The 10,408-nt window shown below is 50.8% G+C and overlaps 2 protein-coding genes across 2 annotated transcripts in view; both read right to left on the bottom strand.

Annotated features, from left to right (window-relative positions):
- Positions 1-8,280, bottom strand: part of LOC109477674 — a 12,000-nt gene extending 3,720 nt beyond the window's left edge. Inside the window, 9 exon segments of the mRNA XM_019779011.1 lie at positions 491-603; positions 865-956; positions 959-1,427; positions 3,085-3,175; positions 3,683-4,344; positions 4,576-4,807; positions 5,258-5,370; positions 6,539-6,760; positions 7,173-8,280. Of these exon segments, the coding sequence (XP_019634570.1) occupies positions 491-603; positions 865-956; positions 959-1,427; positions 3,085-3,175; positions 3,683-4,344; positions 4,576-4,807; positions 5,258-5,370; positions 6,539-6,760; positions 7,173-7,319 (2,141 nt within the window). The 5' untranslated portion in view covers positions 7,320-8,280.
- A 75-nt stretch (positions 8,281-8,355) lies between these two features.
- The window catches only part of LOC109477673 (vasopressin V1b receptor-like), a 4,585-nt gene continuing 2,532 nt past the window's right edge, over positions 8,356-10,408 (bottom strand). The window contains exon 4 of the mRNA XM_019779010.1: positions 8,356-8,427. Coding sequence (XP_019634569.1) covers positions 8,356-8,427 — 72 coding nt within the window. The remainder of the gene's footprint in view (positions 8,428-10,408) is intronic.

Here is a 10,408-nt window from a genome sequence, read left to right as displayed (position 1 = left end):
AGCACGCAGTTACCATGAGCAGAAGGATAGTTAAATGGTTGATATGTCTGTAATCCCTGGAAAGAAATGCGTTTTGGTGAGAGGCAGGTTGTATCCAGAACCGTGCTTTATCCAGAACCTTGCCTGTGGCAAATCTACGTTCTTGGACACGCGGGGACTTCTAGTATCCAGAACCGTGCCTGCCCCTAACCCTAACCCATTCAGGTATAGAACTAGCTTCAGGATGCAACAGTCCTTATACCGAATTGCGCTGGTGAGACTTACCTTACACAGGTACTTTACCGGCCAGTAGAGGCTTACCTTACAGACAGGTACTGTACCGGCCAGTAGAGGCTTACCTTACAGACAGGTACTGTACCGGCCAGTAGAGGCTTACCTTACAAACAGGTACTGTACCGGCCAGTAGAGGCTTACCTTACAGACAGGTACTGTACCGGCCAGTAGAGGCTTACCTTACGGACAGGTACTGCACCGGCCAGTAGAGACTTACCTTACAGCGAGGTACTGTACAGGCCAGTAGACGGCGTAGAAGCGGTCTGCAGCGATGGCGATGAGCAGAAAGGTGGAGGAGAGAACGCTGGCTGTGGTCAGGTACGGGTTGATCTGGCGCAGGGCAGGGCAGAGGCGAGTTAAGAACTATTATGGTCTTCTATGAGCTATAAAATCCCTGTTACGTGTAAAATCTCAGTTCAGATGCACTGTACATAAAACGCATTTTTAAGACTGGCCAGTAGCAACGGCAGTGCCCGTCCGTGTGTGTCTGTCTGTGTGTGTGTGTGTGTGTGTGTGTGTGTCTGTCTGTCTGTGTGTGTGTGTGTGTGTGTGTGTGTCCGTCGTCCGTGTGCGTGCTTGCCCGTACCGTACCTTGCACCAGGCGGTGCTGGTGTAGGTGATATGGTAGTACGAGAAGACCTTCATGGGCACGACTGCTGCTGAGATGAGGAAGTCGGCCCCGCCAGCGCCAGGATGAAGCAGGTGGAGGAGGACTTGTTCCTCCGGGCGCCGTTCACGACGATGACGAGCAGGTTTCCGAGCGCGCCGACCGGGCACAGAACCAGCAGGTACACGATCACCGGGAGCATCTGCCGCGCGTAGGTCCGGTCCAGCAGCGCGTTCAGAACGTCCTGGGGCACGGGCAGGCACGTCACGTTCTCCATGGTCGCCGCACGGTCGCGGTACGGTCTCCGCACGTTCTCGGCACGGTCACAACACGGTCGCAGTACAGTCTTCGCACGGTCTCGGCACAGTCGCTGCAAAGTCGCCGCACGGTGGTCGACACAGTCGCCGCACAATCGCCACAAGGTCGTCGCACGGTCGCCACACGGTCGTCGCACTGTCGCAGTACAGTCCAGAACTGCACAGCAGTCTCCGCAGAGTCGCGGCACACTTGCGGTACAGAACCGAACCGTCCACAGAGATCTACGCCACTAGAAGGCTGGGTTCTGGACGAAACATCCACGACTGTCCTACAACAACGCTGCTGTTGTCCGCCTGTCGTACTGCGCGTGTGGCCGAAGCCTCGCCGATGGACGCCTCGGACGGTTTCGGGAGGAACAGAACTGGTGATGTTCCGCCCTAGACCGTGACAAGACGGTGTGGCCGTCCTGCTCCTCTAGAAACGTCTTACCTCTAGCGAGAACATTGCAGAAGGCAAATAAAGGCGTCTGGTGCTGCCAGTAATAAACTGGCACAAACCACAAACAATAGTTAGAAGCTGAAGGACGTAACAACACCCACGGCACAAACACGCTCCTTTCCGCAGCATACCGGCCCGACGTCCCGGTGTTTATTACCCTCTTCACCTTCGGCAAAACTGCCAACCTTTGCTCCAAATAAATTTGTCACACGCGTTATTTATGAGTATCCTGCGCTGTAATTCATCTAGCCTGTGACCAGTGTGATTAGAAGACTATGTAGCTGATATGATATACAGGTTTCACTGACATCTGTTAATCCCGGGGAAGTAGCCTCTACTAGAAGAAGCCTGGTAGAGGCTACCGGAGATGTACATTTTACACACCGTGTACCCCGCACAGATCTGTTAGGTTGTAGTACATTTTACACACCGTGTACCCGCACAGATCTGTTAGGCTGTAGTACATTTTACACACCACGTACCCGCACATATCTGTTAGGCTGTATTACATTTTACACACCGTGTACCCGCACAGATCTGTTAGGCTGTAGTACATTTTACACACCGTGTACCCGCACAGATCTGTTAGGCTGTAGCACATTTTACACACCATGTACCCCGCACAGATCTGTTAGGTTGTAGTACATTTTACACACCGTGTACCCGCACAGATCTGTTAGGCTGTAGTACATTTTACACACCGTGTACCCGCACAGATCTGTTAGGCTGTAGCACATTTTACACACCGTGTACCCCGCACATATCTGTTAGGTTGTAGTACATTTTACACACCGTGTACCCGCACAGATCTGTTAGGTTGTAGTACATTTTACACACCGTGTACCCGCACAGATCTGTTAGGCTGTAGTACATTTTACACACCGTGTACCCGCACAAATCTGTTAGGCTGTAGCACATTTTACACACCGTGTACCCGCACAGATCTGTTAGGCTGTAGTACATTTTACACACCGTGTACCCGCACAGATCTGTTAGGCTGTAGCACATTTTACACACCGTGTACCCGCACAGATCTGTTAGGCTGTAGTACATTTTACACACCATGTACCCCGCACAGATCTGTTAGGCTGTAGTACACACCATGTTCCCGTACAGATCTGTTAGGCTGTAGTACATTTTACACACCGTGTACCCGCACAGATCTGTTAGGCTGTAGTACATTTTACACACCGTGTACCCCGCACATATCTGTTAGGCTGTAGTACATTTTACACACCGTGTACCCCGCACAGATCTGTTAGGTTGTAGTACATTTTACACACCGTGTACCCGCACAAATCTGTTAGACTGTAGTTAATCACTCTTATCGACAGCTTTATCCATAAATCAGCCCATAAATGTGTTGCGTCATTAGTTACAGAAGTATGATGTACATGTAGGACGATGGCGTTTTCTGTGTCTGAAGCGTAAAAAGACAGCGTCCCTACTCCAGGTTGAGATACATCAATCTTACAGAGGAAGTTTGAAACTTCAAATCTCTGTTTTGCCTTCAGGTCCTTGGCCCATGGAGGTTCATTGCTTTAAAAAAATGTACAGTCATCAAGACAAACCACCCGATACAAATCTACATAATATGACAAACATCACGTGAAAATACGTACAACACTAAGTTAGTTCAGCAATAGTCTGTTGTTCGTTCAGCTCCACTAACTAGCTGCACCGGAAACTCAGCTCTTCTTGTAGAAAATACAGACGTGAACAGATCTTCAGACGGAGTCTCTCGTACGAAGTACCGATACAGTCAACAGCCCTGTGCCGAATCCTCGGCTTTCATGTTCACACAATTACATAAGTCAGCCTTATCGTATCCAGAACCCTGCCTGTCTAGCTCTATGTCTGATTGGGTTAGGATCAGGAACGGTTCTGGATACCTGTAGACGTGCCCCAGGTACGGTTCTGGATACGCGTGGACTGTCCAGAACCGTGCCTGAGCATGCATATGGTTCTGGATAAGGCGCGGAAATGGATGCAACAGCCCTTTTATAGGTCCGGCCGGCCTTAACCGAGCTGCCGTACTCTGCAGACTAGTTCCGGGCGCACTTGAAGAGCAGCGCCAGCCTGTCCCTGAAGTCCTTCTGCACGAAGGTGTAGATGACGGGGTTGGCGGCGTTGTTGATGAAGTAGAAGTTGGAGAAGAAGACGACTGTTCTCTGGACGGGTTCTGGCTCGGCCAGCAGCCAGCTCGGCTTGTCCACGTCGTACAGACTGATGACCCAGTACGGCAGCCAGGACAGGATGAACACGGACGTGATCAGCAGCAGCAGCTTCGCCACGCGGTACTGCCGCTGCACGGAGGACAGCCGCGACTTCTTCAGCCAGCGCACGGGGTGGGAGGGGGGCGACCTTGTGCTGACAGGGTCAGGGTCACAGTGGGAGGGGGGCGACCTTGTACTTGCAGGATTGGGGTGGGAGGGGGGCGGCCTTGTCCAGGCAGAGTTTGGGTGGGAGGGTGTAGGAGAGGAGACCCGCGACTGTTCGTCCCCCCGGTCATGTTTTCCCGGTGTTTCCCGGTTGCCTGAGTGGTGGTAGTCCGTGTGTGACGCCTGGCGGTTGGTGGTAGCCAGGCTGAGGCCGGAGGGGGTCGGGGTGTCGGCGGCGCCCGGGCGGGGGAAGCGGTGCTGCAGCGTCGCCCAGACCGACGCGCCCTGTGGCAGCGGGTGCACCAGGTCCATCACGTGCTTGTAAACCTGCAACACAAAACGCCGGAGTCAGTCATTGTAGACGTTTATCAGTCTGAGAGAGCGAGTCTGACAGAAGGTCAGTGCAAGAGCAGAGACTGTCCCAGACCCGCGACTGCCGAGCGTGTATACAGCTCGGATAGTCAGGATCCAGGAAAGAGCACTTTGCAACTGCATCATAGTTACGTACGCCATGGAAAACGACGTATCATTTCAAAGGTTGTCGTGAATTTGGCTCACCAGCGCGTAGAGCAGGAAGATGGCGAACACGGAGGCGAAGAAGACGGCCGCGGTGACACCGAAGTAGATCCTGCCGTGCGTGACGCCGCCCACGCTGCTGCAGAAGCTGACGGTCTCGCAGGCCGGGCCCACGCGGATTCCCGGAACCTCGTCCTGCAGCACCACGGCCGGGATGGACAGCACGAACCCCGCCAGCACCGTCAGCACGCAGACTACAGGGACGCTTCTGTTCCTGGAACACAACATAGCAAGGTCAGCACGCACAGCACCACGGCCGGGATGGACAGCACGAACCCCGCCAGCACTGTCAGCACGCATAGCACGGGCACGCTTCTGTTCCTGGAATATAACACAGCACAGCACCGTTAGCACGCACAGCACGGGCACGCTTCTATTCCTGGAATATAACACAGCACCGTCAGCACGCACAGCGCGGGCACGCTTCTGTTCCTGGAATATAACACAGCACCGTCAGCAGCGCGGGCACGCTTCTGTTCCTGGAATATAACACAGCACTGTCAGCACGCATAGCACGGGCACGCTTCTGTTCCTGGAATATAACATGATACGATGAGCACATTCTTCCTCAGTGAGCAGACTTCCTCAGTGGCGGCACGTTACATGACTTTCTTACACTGAGGAGCATTGAAGTCTTACACTGAAGAAGACTGATCAGACTTACTTGGCGGCCCTGTACTTGACGGGGTGCGCCACTGCCCGGTAGCGGTCCACTGCGATGGCGGTCAGCAGGAACACGGAGCTCAGCAGGCTGGCAAGTGTGAAGTACGGACTCGACTGGGGGGGGGGGGCAAAAACACTCCATGGTTATCCTACTGAACCCCGCACTTACATTGCACTTAAGCCGACAGTACTTTAGCGGAGTCAATCACAGCTAGAGGTTTGGATTTGGTTAGAGTTTTGACCTGACTACCGTGGTGGTTTGGATCTGAGCTTTGGTCCATAATACATACTTTATGATTATTAAGTCAGTCTGATGGTTAGTCAGCATTGATATTAATCCTTAGCCAGAATCCACTCTGTTTTAGGGGCATCTGGAAGGTTCTGCAGGTCATGTTCCGAGTTTTACACAACCTTTTGTCTGTTTGCTGGAGTGATAACCTCCTGCCGGATAAATGACAAACCGGATAGTGAGTGATAAATGACAAACCGGATAGTGAGTGATAACCTCCTACCGGATAAATGACAAACCGGATAGTGAGTGATAACCTCCTACCGGATAACTTACAAACCGGATAGTTAGGGATAACCTCCTACCGGATAAATGATAAACCGGATAGTGAATGATAACCTCCTACCGGATAACTCACAAACCGGATAGTGAATGATAACCTCCTACCGGATAAATGACAAACCGGATAGTGAGTGACCAACCTCCTACCGGATAACTTACAAACCGGATAGTGAGGGATAACCTCCTACCGGATAAATGATAAACCGGATAGTGAGTGATAACCTCCTACCGGATAACTCACAAACCGGATAGTGAATGATAACCTCCTACCGGATAAATGACAAACCGGATAGTGAATGATAACCTACTACCGGATAACTGACAAACCGGATAGTGAGTGATAACCTCCTACCGGATAAATGACAAACCGGATAGTGAGGGATAACCTCCTACCGGATAAATGACAAACCGGATAGTGAGTGATGACCTCCTACCGGATAAATGACAAACCGGATAGTGAGTGATAACCTCCTACCGGATAAATGACAAACCGGATAGTGAGTGATAACCTCCTACCGGATAAATGACAAACCGGATAGTGAGTGATAACCTCCTACCGGATAAATGACAAACCGGATAGTGAGGGATAACCTCCTACCGGATAAATGACAAACCGGATAGTGAGTGATAAATGACAAACCGGATAGTGAGTGATAAATGACAAACCGGATAGTGAGTGATAAATGACAAACCGGATAGTGAGTGACCTACCTTGCACCACGCCTTGCTGGTGTAGGTCACGTGCTGCATCTCCACGATCTTCAGGGGAATCTTCACGGCGCAGATGAAGAGGTCAACCACCGCCAAGGTCAAAACAAAGATGGTGGCCGAAGACTTGTCCTTCCGCCGGGCGTTCACCAGGATCACCAGCAGGTTTCCCGTGGTGCCTAGCGCGCACACCACGCCCAGAAACACCACCACGTGCAGTTTGTCCTGGACAGAAGACGTTTTATTCGTCAGCTCATCTCTAGGCTGATGTCTCAAATGGCAAAACATGTTCACCAACGTCTGGTTACAAAGAGACGTCAATACATTATAGTGTTCTCAGGGTTAGCTACACTAGAGGATTGATCTGGTTAGAGGTTTGGATCTGGATATCTGGAGGTTTGGATCTATAGTTAGAGGTTTCGGTCTTTTTACCTTGAAAATTTGGTCTGGAAAGCTGAACTTTAGCTAGAAGTTTTAATCTGATGATTAGCTAGATGTTTTGATCTAGTTAGCCCTGGGTTTGGTTCTGATTTGCGGTGGAGTTAAAAAAAGTCTGGTCGCAGTATTATAAAGGGAAGAAGTGAGGTTTAGGTGTTAGAGTGTTTCGGGTGCAGCATGAGTACATTATATGACGTACCTTTGCGAAGGACGAATCCACGAACGCATTGACCACGTCCTGACCGAAGGAGATGCACTTCGCGGCTGTGGGACCGGGGAGGGAGCCGTTCCAACCCTCCGTGGGATCAGAACCGTTCCCGGGCCAAGTTGTGTTCAAGGCTGACATGTTCGTTCGCCGATCGCTGTTTTTGTGTTCTAGAAAAGAGAACTCTTCAGACCTGCCCAGGTGACCTGGCGGAGCCGCGGGAAAGGTTGAGGTCACACAAAAGGTTTATGACACCGAATTGGGGCCATTCCTAGAACAGCCGAGGATGTGGCGTGCGCAGTGTATTGTCGTGCAACTGAAAAGTTTGCGGATCCTTGTCGGTAGTCAGTCTTGTCAAAGTCTCGCCGACAATCCTACGCCAGAAAAAACGCCCGACGGATGTGACCAGCGCTTCTTTGTGCTGTAAAATCCCGCAGACCAGAGCGCGTCCAACAGCGCCAAACACGGCCGTCCCCGGGCTGGCTGTAACGATAGGATATCTCCCGTAGAATTCCGCGGCAATGACGACTAGTTCAAAACGACGCCTTTGTTTAGAAGCGAGACATCACTCAGAGCTCCAGAAACGCGCTCCGTTATCAGCCACGGTTCCGCAGCTCCGCTTTCAGCCGAGTAAAGCTCAGGACTAACCAGCAGGTCGGGTTTTCCGGGGAGAGGAGGGGGTGGTGACGTCATAGGCCGTACACCTGGCGTCGGGCGGCAACCAATGAGGATGTCCGCTCCACAGGTATGCTGGTCAAAAACAATCCCCGAGCAGATCTTCTGTTGGTTACAAGACGGGATCAACTTGGCAGGACAGTATCAAACTGCCAGGGGCAGTATCAAAGTCGTAGGCTGACTGGAAAAAAAGACGCACCGGTACAAAAACGAAAGCCCGATAACAACGAGCAAAAAAAAAATACACGTTGGCAATAGGCCGAAGCCTAAACCTCTGTTTTGTGAGTCAGTATGACATAATCCAGTTCTTCCTTCACGAAAAGGATGGCGACATCCTGTTGGTATTCTGGCTCCAGACTTCAGAATCGGAAGCTGGCACGAACAGGATGACTACTCGCCACTTTGCTACAGAGATAGAGAGAGTGGCAAATTGTGGCGACTTTTTTTATCAGCCCCACGGCCTCTTGTAGCGACTGATTTATACACTGTAGTGTGAGAAGCATTATGCGTCGCCTGGCAGCAACACTGGATCTATCAACAGGAAGTTCTGAGCGCGGGAACATCGCTTGGGATGCTGGAGGGAAGGAGAGAGAGAGGACCGGAAAAAAGGAAAGCAAAATGGAGATGGAGGGAAGAAAGTGATAAGGAACGAACAGGAAGAAGTGATAAGAAGCAAAAATGAAAGAATGAAGAAAGAAAACAAGGAGGAAGGAGAGACCAAGGTGTGAAGTCGACAAATTGCCGACACGTCGGACCAGGAATGTAGAAATTAAGAGTCTGCCGTGTTGACGTCAGCTTTAATAACACCTGTCCAGGTGATATACAGGTGTGTGCGTAAGCGCCTCACGTGCCGACAGACGCACGCACATCAGGCACGTCCTGCGGTTTTATAGCGGGTCCGTCCAAATAACAATAAACACCCGCGTAACAGATTCACTAAAATCACTGCTTAAAGTTTACCATTGTGCTGATCACGCAGTTGGAGAAAATAGTTCGCTTTTTTTTCACAAATCCGTGACGCTCACAATGACAAGTCATTTTAACGTCATTTTAACCGTAAGTGAGCAAAACGTGATGTTCTGTGCTTCAGTGTGCTCTGCTTTGTCTTTTGGTGTTTTTTCCGCCAACGCTACTGGTAAAGCTCCCGGGCCTGAGTCATTCTGAAACCAGTTTCTGCTTGGCGACTTTTATTGCCGCAACATCATCACCACGATCCCATCGGGGACGACGTAAAACGTTGCACCACTTAAGTCCACAACTCACCTCTCCAGTCCCATAGCAGTCATAAGTCCACAACACGCACATAAAAGCGGCTCGCCTCCCTTTTAGCCTGATCCACCCAAACGGCCCGGAAAACTCTCCAGGCCGCGCGCTGAAGGCAAATAGTCCGAGATGAAAGCGGCGAGGCGCGTTTCCTGCCGCCCAGGGCTTCGCAGGAAAACCGTGCTTTCGTTACTCGAGTCTCGGTATTGACTCAAGCTACGATTCTAAAAGTAATCCTTTCAGTCACATCCCTGCAAATAATCCAAACCCAGATCCAAATCAGATTGAGAGTCAGGCTCACTGATGACATTTTACGATATATCTGTATTACTGTTGATGTCTTAATGTCTAGTAATTAGGATGCTAATTTTCATTCTATATCCTTTTCTTTCTTGTACTATGTTCAATAGTCGTTGTCATACATTATACCTTTGTCGTGCAGTAAAGTTCTTCTCTATAACTTAGTATAAGCAGGCAACTGGGCACATATTGACAATTTTATTATTTCACTTTACACTTCTATTTACACTTCCCGTCTAGAGTATTTCTCCAGGCATTTATCGCTCATGGGGAGCTCCGTCTATCAGCTACCAAACGTAAACGTTTATTACAGTACTGCTAAAGGTTTTTCATAACTGTCTGCATATCTTAGTACATGGCGCTAGGAGGCGCTTATTTGGAGAGTAACGTTGCGCCCGCTGGCCGGTCCTTCTGTCCTGGTCACCCATCATTAGTCTAACACATCTGCATGTCGTAGACGTCCTGTTTGTTTGATCCAGCAGCTGCCCTGTCTCCTACAGGTGCAGGACTCTATCCCGGAATGTCCTTTTTGTTTGTTTGTTTGTTTGTCCATCAGCTGCCCTGCCCCCTACATGTTACCAGCCGCATGACCCTATCCCGGAACGTCCTGTTTGTTTGTTTGCTTGTTTGTTTGTTTGTCCATCAGCTGCCCTGCCCCCTACACGTAACCAGCCGCAGTACCCTATCCCGGAACGTCCTGTTTGTTTGTTTGTTTGTTTGTTTGTTTGTTTTGTCCATCAGCTGCCCTGCCCCCTACACGTAACCAGCCGCATGACCCTATCCCGGAACGTCCTGTTCGTTTGTTTGTTTGTTTGTTTGTTTGTTTGTTTGTTTGTCCATCAGCTGCCCTGCCCCCTACACGTAACCAGCCGCATGACCCTATCCCGGAAAGTCCTGTGGCAGAAGGCGTAGATGACGGGGTTGGCGGCGTTACTGGCGAAGTGCAGCTGCCGGAAGAACTCTGCCGCCCGGGTGGCCGCCGTGCCGCCCCG

The sequence above is a fragment of the Branchiostoma belcheri genome, unplaced genomic scaffold, assembly GCF_001625305.1.
Source record: "Branchiostoma belcheri isolate BF01 breed outbred unplaced genomic scaffold, Haploidv18h27 scaffold404, whole genome shotgun sequence".
Lineage (NCBI taxonomy): Eukaryota > Metazoa > Chordata > Leptocardii > Amphioxiformes > Branchiostomatidae > Branchiostoma > Branchiostoma belcheri.
This window is presented reverse-complemented; position numbering and strand designations above follow the sequence as displayed.